The 15,838-nt window shown below is 58.2% G+C and overlaps 9 protein-coding genes across 9 annotated transcripts; 6 read left to right on the forward strand and 3 right to left on the reverse strand.

Moving 5' to 3' along the window:
- Positions 1-43: 43 nt before the first annotated feature.
- On the forward strand, positions 44-1,475 carry BDV59DRAFT_196464 (CUE domain-containing protein; the record flags this gene model as incomplete). The annotated part of the gene is made up of 5 exons (XM_073692718.1): positions 44-64; positions 117-423; positions 475-696; positions 749-1,018; positions 1,087-1,475. The coding sequence occupies 5 exons, from the start codon at positions 44-46 to the stop codon at positions 1,473-1,475; spliced, it is 1,209 nt and encodes a 402-aa protein (XP_073543173.1).
- Positions 1,476-1,733: 258 nt separating this feature from the next.
- BDV59DRAFT_206113 (mitotic-spindle organizing protein 1) lies at positions 1,734-2,133 on the reverse strand (the record flags this gene model as incomplete). The annotated part of the gene is made up of 3 exons (XM_073694745.1): positions 1,734-1,808; positions 1,870-1,947; positions 2,056-2,133. 3 exons carry the CDS (start codon positions 2,131-2,133, stop codon positions 1,734-1,736), a joined length of 231 nt encoding a protein of 76 aa, XP_073543174.1.
- A 287-nt stretch (positions 2,134-2,420) lies between these two features.
- On the forward strand, positions 2,421-3,088 carry BDV59DRAFT_139088 (GNAT family N-acetyltransferase). The gene has a single exon (XM_073687131.1). The coding sequence runs from the start codon at positions 2,578-2,580 to the stop codon at positions 3,064-3,066; it is 489 nt and encodes a 162-aa protein (XP_073543175.1). The 5' UTR covers positions 2,421-2,577; the 3' UTR covers positions 3,067-3,088.
- Positions 3,089-3,483: 395 nt separating this feature from the next.
- BDV59DRAFT_139090 (putative transmembrane glycoprotein) lies at positions 3,484-6,562 on the forward strand. Its single transcript, XM_073687132.1, has one exon. The coding sequence runs from the start codon at positions 3,624-3,626 to the stop codon at positions 6,453-6,455; it is 2,832 nt and encodes a 943-aa protein (XP_073543176.1). The 5' UTR covers positions 3,484-3,623; the 3' UTR covers positions 6,456-6,562.
- A 2-nt stretch (positions 6,563-6,564) lies between these two features.
- On the forward strand, positions 6,565-7,537 carry BDV59DRAFT_188585 (uncharacterized protein). The gene has a single exon (XM_073691451.1). It carries the CDS (start codon positions 6,736-6,738, stop codon positions 7,063-7,065), a length of 330 nt encoding a protein of 109 aa, XP_073543177.1. The 5' UTR covers positions 6,565-6,735; the 3' UTR covers positions 7,066-7,537.
- Positions 7,538-8,201: 664 nt separating this feature from the next.
- Positions 8,202-11,259, forward strand: BDV59DRAFT_188588 (PP2C family serine/threonine-protein phosphatase). Its single transcript, XM_073691452.1, has 6 exons — positions 8,202-8,626; positions 9,032-9,350; positions 9,407-9,565; positions 9,620-9,826; positions 9,919-10,179; positions 10,238-11,259. The coding sequence occupies exons 1-6, from the start codon at positions 8,591-8,593 to the stop codon at positions 10,591-10,593; spliced, it is 1,338 nt and encodes a 445-aa protein (XP_073543178.1). The 5' UTR covers positions 8,202-8,590; the 3' UTR covers positions 10,594-11,259.
- Positions 11,260-11,474: 215 nt separating this feature from the next.
- BDV59DRAFT_206118 (choline-phosphate cytidylyltransferase) lies at positions 11,475-12,974 on the forward strand (the record flags this gene model as incomplete). Its single annotated transcript, XM_073694746.1, has 3 exons — positions 11,475-11,977; positions 12,037-12,799; positions 12,858-12,974. The coding sequence occupies 3 exons, from the start codon at positions 11,475-11,477 to the stop codon at positions 12,972-12,974; spliced, it is 1,383 nt and encodes a 460-aa protein (XP_073543179.1).
- A 111-nt stretch (positions 12,975-13,085) lies between these two features.
- Positions 13,086-14,406, reverse strand: BDV59DRAFT_139128 (uncharacterized protein). The gene has a single exon (XM_073687133.1). The coding sequence runs from the start codon at positions 14,312-14,314 to the stop codon at positions 13,196-13,198; it is 1,119 nt and encodes a 372-aa protein (XP_073543180.1). The 5' UTR covers positions 14,315-14,406; the 3' UTR covers positions 13,086-13,195.
- An 18-nt stretch (positions 14,407-14,424) lies between these two features.
- Positions 14,425-15,838, reverse strand: BDV59DRAFT_139144 (DMT family transporter). Its single transcript, XM_073687134.1, has 2 exons — positions 15,470-15,838; positions 14,425-15,417 (listed from the first exon to the last, which is right to left on the reverse strand). The coding sequence occupies exons 1-2, from the start codon at positions 15,722-15,724 to the stop codon at positions 14,548-14,550; spliced, it is 1,125 nt and encodes a 374-aa protein (XP_073543181.1). The 5' UTR covers positions 15,725-15,838; the 3' UTR covers positions 14,425-14,547.

Raw genomic sequence — 15,838 nt, forward strand, 5'->3', positions numbered from 1 at the left:
TTCCACTCACCACTTTGATCACTTTCACTCGTTCGCTGTTACAATGTCTGAAGAAGACAAGACTGTACGTTGTCCTCCACCCGCTTCCCTGCAGCCACTGGCTCATCGCCCCGCAGAATACCAACAAGTTATCCTCTGGGCCACACAGCCCCAAACCGGAGTCTCCGACTACCGCGCGCCCTCTGGATTTTGACGATGAGGCTCAGGAGTCTGGTGTCACCGCTGCTGCCTCGCCGGCAGCTCCAACACAGCATGATGCGACGGAAGCTGCCCCGCCGAAGCCGCCACCACGTCCATTGAGCCCGCAGCAACAGGCAGAGAACACACTTAAAGAAGCGTTCCCATCAGTTGAATCGTCCGTGGTGAAGGCTGTTCTGGTTGCGAGTGGCTTTGATGTGGAACGGGCTTTCCATGCGCTTCTTGGTAAGTGATGGCCGCACCGGTACCAATCTTTCAGGCTGACCGACCTTCAAGGGATGACCGACCCGAACGCTGCGCAAGACATCGCCCCTCCCAAGCCACCTCGTCCGTCTGCGGCCCAGAGACAGCTGGAAGCCGACGAGTTGTATGCTCGTCAGCTTGCGGAACATTACAACCGGCGTGCGCCACAGCCTGACTGGGACGATCAACGTCAATATGATCGTCGCAGACGGGGAAGTGATCTATCGGAAGAGAAAGAGTATAGCTTCTTTGATGGTACGTTGTCGAGGTCACGGTACCTACGCGGCAATCTAACAGTTCGTCTTAGATGATCTGCCCGTCATTCGTGAAAACATCCGCAAGGGCTTCCTGGATACCCAGACCAAAGTCAATTCCTGGGTCCAGAACCTGAAGAAACGTCTCGATGGCGAAGAGCCGGAGGAGGCAGAGTCCAGTCAGCGGTACAGAGAAGAAGCCTACGCTCCCCCGAGACGCAGCGGTGATATGAGCCGTCGGAGTGGTGATCGCGAACGCTACGATGCAGACCCGCAAGTTCTCAGCGATGATTTCTCAGCTCTTGAATTGAGAGATACAGAAGGTAATATCATGGTCTTTCTCGTTTTCCGGGTTTGCCATCCTTCTTCGGCTAACTGTCCTCATTCACAGCTCCTCCTCCGCGCCCCCCGAGACCGCTCGCCAACCCTAACCTCCACAAGACCTCATCGCCTTCTCCCGACAGACGAAAGGTTTCCTTCCAAGAGGGCCCTCCCACCGAGATTGGGAATCTCTACGATGCGTCCGAGCCGAAGCGCTCCCCTGCCGGAGGCAAGGCGAGTAAATGGCAGCCTCTCTCTACGGTGGAGCCGTCTCCTGTCGGAGAGAATGACCCGTTCAGTCTGGGTGACAGTGAGGATGAGAAGGACCCGAAAGCCAAGGAGCAGAACGCAACCGATGAAGGAGAACGTATTAAAAAGGCCACCACTGAGGCCATGGCCGGCGAAGTTGGCTCCGCGTCCAAAGATGGCGATAAGACCGAAGACGCGGGCAAGTCATAGCTTTGTTTCCTTGTATCTCTAGCGCTGTGCTCTTTGTGTTTTGATTCTACAGTTGCTCTACCGATTATACTTTAGTCGCCGTTGATGATACCAAAGACTGCCACTTAGGACGTGAAAGGTTGATGTTGATTTAAGTTTGGAGGCCTTTTCCCATGGGTTTTGTACCAATCGGATCAAAGCCTGGACGACGGGTATCTCTGTCATATACTAGAAAAGAAGAAATGCAAGAAACTGAAGACAAGCCGCGCTTGGGACCATTCACTCAGGAAGATCCTGCTCATTTGGAGCGCCCTGCGTGGCTGAGCCTTCTTTGCGTAGGTCTTGAATGACCGTCTGTCACGCGAGTTAGTCTTCCGACTGTTGGGAACCATCAAGCACTAGTTGAAAGACCCACTGCTAGAGCATCCGGATTGACTCCGTTCTCGATCAGCGACACGCACAGAGAAAGCTCGGTGCGGTCTAGATTTGTATTCTGGACGCGTCAAAGGGGTCAGCCGAACAGGATTAATATCGCCGAGCATTCTCGAGAATATGACACTTGCACGCCATCCGGAAGAATGGAGATCACCGCATGACTTACGAGGAGCATGGAAATCTCGTGAAGAATGTCGATTACTTCGCGGGCCGCCTGGCGTTTATCATCGGCCTGAGAGGGCATTTTGGACACTGGCTGGGGAAGTTCTGGCAAAGACGGCAGAATAATGTTGAGTTGGTGTACGTGATATACGGTAGGAGGTGGAGTAAGTCGTGGTTAATATCGTCGAGGTTCGATGCAGGGAAGTAGGTAAGTATCAAGGAGCAACACGAAACAGAGCCCGAGTGATACCTGAGGCGTCAAGATGCGATGCCTGAGGGAACGCGTGACGGACTAGCCACATTGGGTAATATTGGTGACTCCCGTCCTCCTTCGCGTGGTATCAGATTGGTATTTTCCTCTCCCCGAACCAGTCATTCTGCGCCACTCCGTCACGACAGGATCTCACCTCCATTCCTGAGCTTGTTAGCGCGTCGCTTTCCCGACATCCGAGGCACGACCCACGACTTGCTTCTTCTCGTCTCAACGCTCTTGAATGTAGATCCTGGAGGGGCTGGGTGCAAAAGAATGCGGGCGGATTTGACCATCTCTGACATTCATTCCTTGTCAAGGGATCTGGCGTTTGAGCTTCTTGCTCAAATCTCGCGCATTGAACGAAAGACCTTTCCTACCAATGAGGCCTTTGCCTTTGGGGAGGAGCTTTGGAGGAAAAAGCCTAATACGAAGGTGGTCTACGTGACTACGAGTAGCGCAACATCCGGGCCACGCTCGCCGGTAATCGCCTACGCTGTCTATGTTCGGCAGAAAGGGGCGGCCCTGCTGCACAAGGTGTGCGTTGTAGAGGCCTATCGCCGGCAGGGCGTCGGGATGGAGCTAATGAACCATATTCGACAACGCCTGCAAAAGGAGGGATGCCAATATATCCAACTATGGGTAGACCAGGCCAGGGATGCCGCCCGGTCTTTGTACGCTCGAAACGGATTCGAAGAGCGCGAAGCAATCCCCGATTACTACGCGCCAGGGCGGACGGGGATTCGCATGATATTGGATCTTTGAGCGTGGTCCTTGACTCCTGTCAACCCTACGCTCCGCCCTCCATTCAGGTGCATCCATCTCGATCAAGGGCGAGAAAAAAATTTTCCCCGGCGAGGCACCGTTGGAATGCAATTAATTGCTCCTTAATTGTCCGAAGGGTACAAATCGCTGTTAGTGGTTGGTTCACGGGTTTGCTGGATCCCATCCCTTGCAGGAATGTGCATTTCGCAACGTGATCTTTATCGCGTCCCATCCCACCGTCTCGAATAATCCTCCATACCTCAGTGACGTCAAACATATCTAGGTATGGCTCTGTCGAAGGGGTCGCTCGCCTCGCGCTTTTCCTGTGTCAGATCGCCCTGGGGTCCGCGCCCTAGAGGATGGCGGAGACCTTTCTAATGGCGGGCTCTTCCTCCATTTCCACCTCGTCTTTCTTCCTTCTATTTCCACCTCTTTTGACTATTCTTCCGGGTCGATCTGGCAGTCCTTGTATGGTCTGCAAGGCAAGGTACTCCTTTGTCTTCTCTGTGCCCCTCATCCGGATATCTTCGTAAGGCGGTCACGCCTTTTCGAAAGATATGGCACTGATGGTTGTATTGGCTGCCCTGGCGCTTGTGCTGGCGGCTGATGCTGCGTTGTCGACGAATTATCCAGTGAACTCCCAGCTACCGCCCGTGGCACGGGTGTCGAAGCCCTACCGATTCACGTTTTCCCAAGGGACCTTTGGTGGAGTGGATTCGACAACAACCTATTCTCTTGTGAACGCCCCATCATGGCTTCAGGTGGACAGCACGAGCCACACGCTGTCTGGCACACCTGGAGAGGACGATGAAGGAACGGCTACCTTCGAGCTTGTAGCATCAGATGCAGGCGACTCGGCGAGCATGGACGTGACCTTGATTGTGACAACAGATGATGGCCCAAAGCCTGGGACGCCATTGCTCCCGCAATTGCAAGCTATCGGGGCGACTTCAGCGCCTGCCACGATCCTCATCCATTCCGGGGACTCATTCTCGATAGCGTTCGATTCCTCCACGTTCACCAACACCCGTCCGTCCACCGTCTACTATGGCACATCGCCCGAAAATGCGCCGCTGCCATCGTGGGTCACGTTCGACCAAGCGTCGCTCCGCTTCTCGGGTGTGGCACCAAACATCGGGCCTCAAACATTCGATTTCAATCTGGTGGCGTCGGACGTGGCTGGTTTCAGTGCAGCAACTATGGGGTTCAACATGACTATCAGCCCCCATATCCTGGCCTTCAATGACAGTACTCAGACGTTCTTCGTCAACAAAGGAACCGAATTCACCACCCCGGAATTTGCTGACAACCTGACTTTGGATGGACATCCGCCCTCCACCAGCGATTTGACTGATATAAAAGTCCAAGCGCCCGATTGGTTGTCGCTGGACAAAGATACGATCACCCTGACGGGTACTCCGCCAGAGGATGCATCCGACACAAACGTCACGGTCTCCGTGACAGACAAATACAACGATTTGGCGACGCTCATTCTTACCTTGAAGTTCTCGCGGTTCTTCCGCAACCTGGCCGAATGCGATGCCGTGATTGGACAATATTTCTCCTTCGTTTTCAACGACTCTGTCCTGACCAATGATTCCGTCCAATTAGACGTTGACATCGGAAGCCAGCTGCCGTGGCTGAAGTACGAGGCCAGCAACAAGACGCTTCACGGAAATGTCCCATCTGATCTGAGTCCCGGAAAGTCGTCGATCAATGTGACGGCCCGCGAAGGCACGGCAGAAGATACACGACAGTTCACCATCAACACTGTGGACAAGGGGAGCTCAGACAATGGAAACACTGCCGGGTCGACGGGCTTGGGAGACACTGATCCGAAGGGGAACAAGGCCGGCATCATCGCCATCTCCGTGATTATACCCGTCGCTTTCCTCCTGAGTCTATTCCTTCTCTGCTGCTGCTGGCGGCGCAAGCGCAGAGCCGCAGAGGCGGAAGACGGGCAGGATCCCAAGGAGAAGGACCCATCGTCGGGTCCAGAGGACGAACCAGATCTACCTAGTTGCCAGCCGTACGAAGAAACCGCTCAAAGGACGCCACCCCGAACGGATCGGAACCATTCTCCGTCGAAACCTCCCAAGTTGGAACTGGGGCTGTGGGACGAGGAGAAGGGACAGCCGCAGGATGAGGCGAGCTCACCGGAGAGGAAACGGAGGGAGAACACACTGTCCACCTCGACGATCGAGTGGGACTTTGCGCCCCTGCAGACGCCCGACGAGAGACAACGATCCGAGGACCATTCCGGACCAGCCAAGCGACTTTCTTTCCAGAGCAGTCCACCTGTGCGCCGGCGGACGAACAGTTCTCACCGCCGGGAACCACTGAAGCCGATCCAGCCCAGACGATCGTTGAAGCGAACCTCGATGCAGTCCAACCGGTCACGGCGGCTCTCGAAGCGCTCCAGCGGCATCTCGCCTGTGGCAACAGGGCTTCCCATCCGGATAAGCGGCGCTGGACACGGCGCCGGTGGCTTCGGGCCCCCGGGCCATGGGATCGTCCGCGTCTCCTGGCAAAACACCAACGCATCACTGCTCAGCGATGAGGCTAGCGTTGGGAACTTGGCTCCATTGTTCCCCCGTCCGCCCCGGGCAAGGGACAGCCTGGAATACCCCAAGCGCCTCAGCCTCCGAACGGTGGAGCCCGACACGTTGACCCCATCGGAGACTGATTCTCTCGAAGCCTTCGTGCACAGCCGCGCGAAGCACCGGAACTCCTCCAACCCGTTGTTCTCCGGTCAGCTGAGTCGACGGGCCTCGTCTGGAATCCGCGCTTTGGAGCGCGCGCGAAGCAACGCCAGTCGGGCGGACACAATCGGCAGCTCGAACTACAATGACGACAACCGACGCTCGGTACAAGAGCGGTGGTCCGCCGCCATGTCAGCGTCCGTGTACACGGAGGACAACCGACAGTCGATGTGTTTGGACTCGCTGTCGGAGGAGTCATTCAACGTGCGGCCGCTGGGTCCGCTCGTCCAAAAGCCGAGCCAGTCGAGTCTGGCGCAGAACTACACCGCGTCGATTTCCGCCCATCCTCCGTACCTCAGCGATTCGAGCCTCGACAGCTCGCCGACCAAGGCCCCCAACAACACCAACGGCAACACCCACCACGATAACAACCGCGCGTCGAGCGACATCGAGAACCTCCTGGAGGAGCGCCCCGTCCCGGGCGACACGCGGGTGCGGTCCAAGACCAACCCGTATCCGCAGAGCGACAGCGGTCCGTTAACGGTGCCCAAGAGCCCGTCGACATCGTCGATGCCGACCGACGGTAAACCGCGTCGAGTCAGTCTGATCCGACTCGAGACCAACGGACAGGGCCGGTTACAGCGCGAACAAACGGGAAGCGTGCGGAGTGACATAGCGTTTGTATGATTTGACTGCATGTGGCGTATATATCAGGATTGGGATTGGACTGGCGTTATGATATCCACGGTTGATCGAATGTGTCTACAGTTATATAGTACCTTATATCGTATGGCGTATAATGACGAGACGTCCTTTCGAGGCATGTGACATAAGCAGTGACGGCCATTGGGCTTTGGGTACGTAGTTCCGTCGCATTGTTCCTGGATCTGATTGTCCACAAGGATCCAGGGCCAATAAATCCCCGTCCCCTTGCAGCGACCTCTCCCCATCTCCTTGCCATGAAGCCATGGCTCCCGACACAGACCTGGAGGATACTCCCCTCCTCAACCCCCCGCAGAAGCCCCGAAACAGGGCCTGGGTCTCATTCTTGGTCTGTGTGGTGATCGTCACGATAGACTTTGGGAGGTACCTCTCGATCGCCCCGCAAACACAGCTCCTCGAGTCGATCATCTGTCGGCGCCAGGGCCAGAGCCAGGAACACCAGGCGACGGACCCGTGCAAGACGCTAGAGGAGCAGTCCGAACTGGCCCTGGTCAATGGGTGGAAAGACACGCTGGATGCGCTGCCGGGGATCCTCCTGGCGGTGCCGTATGAGTTCCTGGCGGACCGGATCTGACGCCGGAAGGTCGTGTTGATGAGCACGTGCGGACTGTTGCTGGAGGAAGTGGCTGTCCGGGGTATCTGTAGGTTGCACCTCGTCTCCCTCGTCGGGGTCATTACAGGGCATTGATGCGAGACAGGCTGGTATGGGGACGCGGTGTCCCCGCGGGCGACCTGGGCGACGCCGTTGTTCCAGCTCTACGGGGGCAGCGGTCAGGTCGCGGCGTCGATGGTCTACACGACCCTTGCGGATATCTATCCGGTGGAGAAGCGGTGCGTCTGGGGGCAATCCCCTCTACGGAGTCTATGCTAAGCGTGGTGTGGGCAGGGCCCATATCTTCTTCCTCGTGGCGCCGGCCATCCGCCCGGCGGAGATCCTGGCGACTCCGTTGAGCGCGTGGATGATGTCCACGCCGGTGTGGGCGCCATTCCTGCGAGGGATGGTGGGCGAGCTGTGCGGATTCCTTGCGGCGCAGGCGATCCCGGAGACGCTGCGCGCGAGCGAGCGGTCGCAGGGCAGCCCGGGGGGGGGGAGGTGGAGGTGTCGGCGCTGGGATGGGGATTTTCTTCGACGCTGCGGAGCGTGGCGAGTGCGCTGGTGGAGGAGCGGCAGATTGGAGGGCTGAACACGACGATTGCGGTGGTGCAGGGGGTGGGAACGATGACGGCCGGGCCCTTGCTGGCGAAAGCGTTCCGGGAGGGGATGAGGCGGGAGGGGGGATGGAATGGGATGCCGTATATGGTTGGGACGGGGTGATTGGGGGTAGGGGGGTGGATGACGAGGATGATGGAGGTATAGGTGAGGGTAGATGAGGTAGAAGTAGTTATGTGGTAGTAGTTGTATACGGCGATGTACGGAGTAGGTATCGGTAGATGTGTAGATTAGCGAAGACACCTGACCACCTGCTCCTTTGGTCGATGCATGCATATGGAGCAGTGTCCAACAGGTATGTCGACGAAGTGGAGATGTAAGTGTAAGGGCAAGAATACGATAATCAGATCGAAAAGCACGAGAAGAGATCCTCGGATGAGGCGAGCTGGAGGATGACGATCTAATAAATCTCTTCGCCCCGTGACCGGTAGGGTTTTCATGGATGCATATCTACATATTCTCTATGACTGCACTCAGAGTCTATGATAATTAGGCTATTATTTATATTATATTTATATATATTATCTATTCTATTATTTACATTATATTTTATTCTACTTCTTACATGATTAAATATTCTATCTCTCTAGCGTACGCATACTATCTACAGTCTACACGTACCGCCATATTCTGCCATCCACCTGACTTCTCCTACTCTTCGCTTCTCTTCCTCTTCCTCTCTCTCTCCTCCTCCTCTTCTCCCCCATTCATTCCCCTCATCTTCTCTCCAGTTCACCCTCTTCCTCCAGATCTTTCCTCCTTATACCCTCGTCCCCTACGCATATCCATTCTCCCTCCTCTTCCTCCCTCCCTCCCCTCCCCCGGTCGACCTGTCTGTCCGCCTGCAGAATCCGCCCCTCCTCCCATCTCATCCTGATCGTTTGACATCATGGGTCAGACCTTGTCAGAACCTGTAGTCGACAAGGTAAGTCCCCCCGTTGCTTTTCTTCTCTCGTCTCGCCTGCATTCTCTGCCTGTTCGAGTTTCCCCCACTCTCCATCGCTTCTTACGCAATTCCTCTGCCCTTCCCACTCGGTCGCCGGGGCTCTCGTCCCAAACCCGAATCAATCCCATTGGGATCCCCCCCTCTCCGAAGGGAACTCTGTCGCACTCCGCTCTTCTCCTTCCCTCATCGCATGGCTGGTGGTTTGGGATTTCCCCCCTCCGAACGTCGTCTGGTCTGCCTTGTTGGGCCCGATGATATCGGTCCAAGTCGTGATCCCCCCCGTCTGCGGGGTCCTCCCACATCACCCGATGAAAATTTCCGCCGCCTCCAGACTCCCATCCCCCATTTCCTTCCATGGCGCTCGCTGACTCCTCCACCCTCTAGACTTCTTCCGAAGGCGAAGATGAGTGCTGTATCTACGGTGTGTCGGCCATGCAGGGCTGGCGAATCAGCATGGAGGATGCCCATGCCGCCATCCTCGACCTCAATGCCAAATTCACAACCCCTCAAGATCAACCGACCGACCCCGCGAAACGGATGGCCTTCTTCGGGGTATACGACGGGCACGGCGGAGACAAAGTCGCCCTCTTCGCCGGCGAGAACCTCCACAAGATCGTCGCAAAGCAGGACTCGTTTGAGAAGGGCGATATCGAGCAGGCCTTGAAGGATGGCTTCCTGGCTACCGATCGGGCTATCTTGGAAGGTTCGTCTGCGTGATCTGTCGCCGCCCCGCATCCCCTGGGAGACTGACCCGGCTAGATCCGAAATATGAGGAGGAAGTCTCGGGCTGTACGGCCGCCGTGAGTGTTATCTCCAAACACAAGATCTGGGTCGCCAACGCGGGAGATTCCCGTTCGGTCCTGGGTGTCAAGGGTCGGGCCAAGCCTCTGTCGTTCGATCACAAGCCCCAGAATGAAGGTCTGTCCCCTCGATCGTCGTGTGTGGAGGAATCGGTGGGCTAACCCCTCCCAGGCGAGAAGGCTCGCATCAGCGCGGCCGGTGGATTCGTCGACTTTGGTCGGGTCAACGGCAACCTGGCGCTCTCGCGCGCTATTGGCGACTTTGAATTCAAGAAGAGCCCCGAGCTGTCCCCCGAACAGCAGATTGTGACCGCCTACCCCGACGTGACGGTTCATGAGCTCACGGATGATGATGAATTTCTGGTAATTGCCTGTGACGGTAAGGATCTTCATCCCTCCTCCTCCTCCTCCCCCCCCCCCCCCCCCCCCCCCCCCCCCCCTCCCCCGAGCTGTCCCACTAATCCCGTGTAGGCATCTGGGATTGTCAGTCGTCCCAGGCGGTGATTGAGTTCGTCCGCCGTGGCATTGCAGCCAAGCAGGATCTGTACCGGATCTGCGAGAACATGATGGATAACTGCCTCGCGTCCAACAGTGAGACCGGCGGGGTGGGCTGTGACAACATGACCATGGTCATCATTGGACTGCTGAACGGCCGAACCAAGGAGGAGTGGTATAACCAGATAGCCGAGCGTGTGGCTCAAGGCGACGGCCCCTGTGCGCCGCCCGAATATGGCAAGTCTCTTGAGGAATCCACAGCCTCCAATCCCTACTGACGTGTGCGGGGGAGCAGCTGAGTTCCGCGGGCCGGGTATCCGTAACCAGTTCGAGGAGAACCCGGATGACTATGACATGGACAATGATCGGGCGCGTGGCTTCAGCGTGCGCTCGGGCCGGATCATCCTCCTGGGGGACGGCACGGAACTGGTGCCTGAGCAGAATGATGAGGAGCTGTTTGACCAGACCGAGGAGGATCGGGACCTCCCCAGTCAGGTGCAACGCAACTCGCCGGATGCCACCCGGCAAGAGCGGGAGGGGACTCCGGGACCGCAGTCGAAGGGGGAATCGAAGCCGGAGGCGAGTATATCAGAGTCGCCCTCATCGACGACCGAGAGCTCGTCCACCAAGCCGTCGGACGCTTCCTCGTAGGGGGAAAGGACCGGTTGCATTTGATGCTGTTTTGGTTTTTGAAAACGATTCGTGTGTGTGAATTTATGACTGCCAGCTTGCATGTTTTTCTCTTTTTCCCTTCCCTTTTTCTTTTCTTTTTTCTTTTCCTTTTCCTTTCCCTTTTTTTCTCCTCCCCCTTTCCTTCTCCTTTTCTCTCTGATTTCTTCCTTTCTCACCTGCTACCCCCAAGCGCTGTGTTTGCCCGACCGATGCAACTGTTGTGATTCGATTTACTCTCTGAACATGAAGTGGCTGGCAGAAGGGGCCGAAGGGGGAGGAAGGGCGGAAGCTCCGGGGGATCCCACACCTTAGGATAGGAGGTTTTCTGTTCGATTCATATGCCGCCGCGAGCCGGCAGACCTCACGAGAGCACGTCTGTTTGATGCCTTCCAGATACCGCGCAAACGACTATTGATGACCTGAACTCCTGATCTTTTTTAAATGCGGTCGATGGGCGTATAGGGGCTGCACCACCGGGGCTTCTATGGCGTTTTTCTGGAGAAGATCTCCTGTTTCTACGGACGGATATAGAGGTAGTGAGGATATAGAATTCGTAGGAAGGAGTAGTTGTTTGTAAGATACCGCACTATGTAATAATGACTGGACACCGATGGAGATTCTTGTAGAAGCATAGGTACATCGTAGGTGTTGGTCCATAGTAGTAGGAGTATGGTGGTGGTGGATCCTGCCGTCTCCTTCCGCCTCCGCTTCCTTTTTCGTCCTCCCAACATCTTTCCCATCGTCTTCTTCCCCCCTTACTGCTTCCACTCTCCACTTCATCCTCCTCTCCCCATCTTTTATCCCCCTCCCCTCCCGCTCCCTCTTCTGGACCAGTCGAGCTGTGCTCCTCCGTCCTCGTCATGTCCTCTCCCTCCACCGCCGGGAAACGCAAACGCGCTGCCTCCCAACATTCCAAGCCCGTCCCGGCCGATCTCCTCCAACCCTCCTCTCGCGATGCCTCCGGTGAAGAAGGCGACGAGTCCACCGGTCCCACCACGCCGGCTCCGTCCAAGCACACCCATCCCGTCGACGTGACCTCCGCCGGCGGCGCCGTGCCGCCGCCCAAACGCGTCCGCAAGAGCTCGACGGACCAGCAGAGCCACCAGCTGCCCACCACGACAGAAGACCAAGACCCCTCGGCGATCAGCAAGGAGGACCCGGGCGAGCCGTCCGAGACCACCGTTGCCAGCAGCGACATCGAGGGCCGCAGCAAGAGCCGCCCGGACCTGCAGATCCAGACGGAGCTGAAGCCGCCCGAGCGCGCCGGCCTGCTCGACCCCGTGGGCTACCACACCAACCCGCCGCCGACCGGCCGGCCGGTGCGGGTGTACGCCGACGGCGTGTTTGATCTGTTTCACATGGGGTATGTTATGTTCCCTAGGATGCATGGAGTGGGGGTTCAGGGGATGCTAATGTAGCCAGGCACATGCGCCAACTCGAACAGGCCAAAAAAGCCTTCCCCCAGGTCCACCTCATGGTTGGCGTCACGGGAGATGATGAAACCCACAAGCGAAAGGGCCTGACGGTGCTGAGCGGGGCCGAACGCGTCGAGAGCGTCCGCCACTGCAAATGGGTCGACGAAGTCATCCCGGACTGTCCGTGGATCGTGACCCCGGAGTTCATCGACCAGCACCAGATCGACTACGTGGCGCACGACGACCTCCCCTACGGTGCCGACGAGGGCGATGACATCTACGCGCCGATCAAGGCGCAGGGCAAATTCCTGGTGACGCAGCGCACGGAGGGCGTCAGCACCACGGGCATCATCACCCGGATTGTGCGCGACTACGACCAGTACATCTCGCGGCAGTTCAAGCGTGGTGCGTCGCGCCAGGAGCTGAACGTCTCATGGCTCAAGAAGAACGAGCTGGAGGTGCGCCGCCACGTCACCGAGATCCGCGACAGCATCAAGAACAACTGGTCGACGACCGGCCAGGAGCTGTCGCGCGAGCTGCGCCAGCTGTGGCAGAACAGTCGGCCCGGGAGCCCGGCGCCCAGCGCCCGCAACAGCATCGATCTGGGCGGCGGCTCGCGGAGCGGCTTCACCAGCCCGACGGGTGGGCCCAAGACGCATCTGTCGCGCGTGGAGGCCATGGGACGGCCGGAGAGTCCGGTGGGGAATGGCCGCCATGAGGACTTTGCCACGGGATACAGTCTGGGGTTGATTGGGGGTGTCCGGGCGTGGGTAAGTGCTCCCGATTGTGTCTTCCCTTGGAGCCGACACATACTGACAAATGGATTAGATGCGCAGCCGACAGTCGCTGATCCAGAGCCGGGCGCCGTCCCCGTCCAGCGGCGAGGATTCGGAGCCGGAGCGTCCGGAGCAACGTCAGAACGGCCAGGAGGTGCACTCTGCCTAGGTCCGGTAGCACTGAGTGTATAGGTTAAAACAAAACAAGAAAAAGCTCAATGGATAGATCTTTCATTCCTTGGCTTGGTTCTCTTCTCTGCATGTATTGATCACGGGTTTAGCTAGGGAGATAAATTGTACTTGGATAGGCTAGTAATAGAACTTAGATCTAACGCTCTTGTACGGGTGTACATGGGTATGCATGGGTATCTATCGTGACTTTCTTTTTTTCTATGCGGCTGTAATCGCCAGCCGCGGCCGTCCCTCTGCCAACGCACTCACCACGTCCGGCTCCGGCTGCGCCTGCGCCTGCGCCTCCCGCCGCTCGGAGCAGAGAATCTCCCGGAGCTGGTCCCGCAGCGTGACGGCGTCTCTCACCAGGTCCTGCTCCAGCAGGCGCTTCGCAGCGGCATCACATCGGGCGGTGACCGCCAACTCGAAACGCTGCAGACCCCGCACGGCACACACCGGTTTGACCCAGGGCTCGTCGACGGCGAGGCGCAACCGCGCACCACCACCGCCGCCGCCGCCGGCCCCGGCCCCGGCCTGCAACAACGCGCCGTGGAAGCGGCCCAGGTCGAGGGAGAGGTTCAAGACGCACAGACCGTGGCAGGCAGCGACGCGGGCCCAAAAGCGCCTCCACAGACGGTCGTTGTGGGTGTGGGCGTAGATGGAGGCCTTGGAGTCGTGGCCGGTCAGGGGCGGCCAGACGGGGGACCACTGGACGGTGAGATGGCGGAGGGCGCGCAGATGGCGCGGCGCGATGGCGCGCGAGAAGGCGATGAAGGTGTGCAGGTCGTCGACGTCGAAGGGGAGTGTGGCGTAGGCGAGGTCGGCGGCCTCGCAGTAGACGGCGCGACAGGTGCGGAGGAGGGTGAGCGGCGTGTGGCTCAGGCTGTCGGGCAGGGAGGGATGCGTGTGTGGATAGAGGTGGTGCTGGTGCTGGTGGTGGTTGGCATTGCTACTGCTGTTGCTGTTGCTGCGCCAGCGGGCGGCGGTGATGGGACAGCAGCGCCGGTGGCGGTCGAGCGAGGAGGTCGTCTGGTGGCAGCGGACGTGGCGGATCTTGTCCTTCAGCTGGACGAGGTGCACGACTTGGTCGCCAAAGGCGTAGCGGTAGATGAGGAGACGGATCTCCGGGGGCAGTCGGGTCAGGAAGAGCGAGTCGGACTGCGGGTGGATGCGATGGAGGTCAATCTCGCCGCGAGTCGAGGGCGAGTCTTCCGGCGGAGCGCAGATCTTGCGGTCGTGGATGAGATCGCGCACGGTTTCTTGCCATCGTCGGCCGGTGGGATAGTAGTGGAAGATGGAGTAGGGGTCGCGGAGGAGCCAGGCGTCAAAGTGGCGCATTGGTAGATGGTAGGTCTAGAGTATATAGAGATAATTATATAGAGGATGTATAGAGGATGTAGAGGTAAGTATATGGAGTTGAAGTATGGATGTATAGATATGTTATAGGTGTAGGAGAAGATATACTCCGTATAGATATAATATCGGGCGAATCCGGATGCTACATATGACGCGGTGGCGCATTCCACCGCATCCAGAACTGCATCTAGGACAACTCTGCTCCGTAATTGACTTCATCCCCTTGCCATCGCCACATACATCGCACTCCCTACGATCAGTCCCGATCCGATCCCGCTCATCACCGACAGCGTCGTCCCCCAGATCGCCCAGTCGTACATCAGGGCAAACACCATCTGCGTGTAGAGCATCGACGTCGCCCGCGTCCCGGACGACCTCGGTTTGTCTTCTCCCTCGTCTTCCTCTTCATCTCCGACTCGGGGCGGCGGCGGCACATATGCCAACCCCGCAGTCAACAGAAACTGCAGCAGAAACCCACAGACCCCCAGGCCCACCAACAGGGCCCATTCGCCGGGGAGTGCGGGCAGCTGCACGTCCACCGACGGCAGCACCAGCATCGCCCCCAGCGAGGCCATCGTCGTGAAGGTGGAGAAGTAGGTAACCGAGACGAGCGGGTGGGCGCGCTGCCCGATGACGCGGATCGTCGTGTAAGCGCAGCTGGCGCCCACCACGCCGACCAGCCCCATCCCAATGGCCAGGAGGTGCTGTCGCTCGTCGTCGACCCGGGGGTTGTCGTTGTCGTCGTCTCCCTCCCGGAGCGGGGCGAAGGGCCGTGCGATCAGCACCACCCCGGCCAACGACACCACCGCCGCCAGCTGCTGCCTCCGCGTGAAGGCCTCCTGCGGCATCACGAACGAGCACGCGTAGCAGCTCAGAATCGGCGCCAGGAACGTCAGCACCGTCGCCTCCGACAGCGCCAGATACTGCACCGAGTAGTACAGTCCGTAGACGCCGAGGAAGCCTCCCGCTGCCCGCAGCACGAGCGGCCCTAGCACTGGCCGGGTGCCGAACGGGTGTGGCACGCCCGCGTACCACATGTAAAGGTAGCTGGCCACCATGGTGATGGACATGCGGGCGAAGAGGATCTAGCCCGGTTAGTGCTGGGTGTCTATTGGGGGGGAAGGGGACGGGATCTACCTGGAACGGGTTATAACCCTGGCCGTTGTTCCCCGTGAGCTCGAGGATCTGCGTCATGACGTTCATGGAGGATCCGAAGAACTGCGACGCCAGCACGAGGATCATGCCTTTGCCTTGGAGCCAGACGTCGACGGCGAGTCTCCGTGCGGAGGCCCATCGGCCTGACGGGGGTGGTGTGGAGGCTGATGTCGGGAGTAAAGGCTCGCGGGCCTCGTCTTCATTGACGCTGGCGATGTGGGGGGTGACAGCGGACATGGCGAGCTATAGGGGTGGTGATATAGAAGGTCTAACTATAAGAAGACGTCAACTCATCCTTGGACGTCTTTTTGTATTTAGGCAGAACTGGATCTGCAGATTTTACGCCGTTGT

Source organism: Aspergillus ambiguus (assembly GCF_047715705.1).
Source record: "Aspergillus ambiguus strain CBS 117.58 unplaced genomic scaffold BDV59scaffold_56, whole genome shotgun sequence".
Classification (NCBI taxonomy): Eukaryota; Fungi; Ascomycota; class Eurotiomycetes; order Eurotiales; family Aspergillaceae; genus Aspergillus; species Aspergillus ambiguus.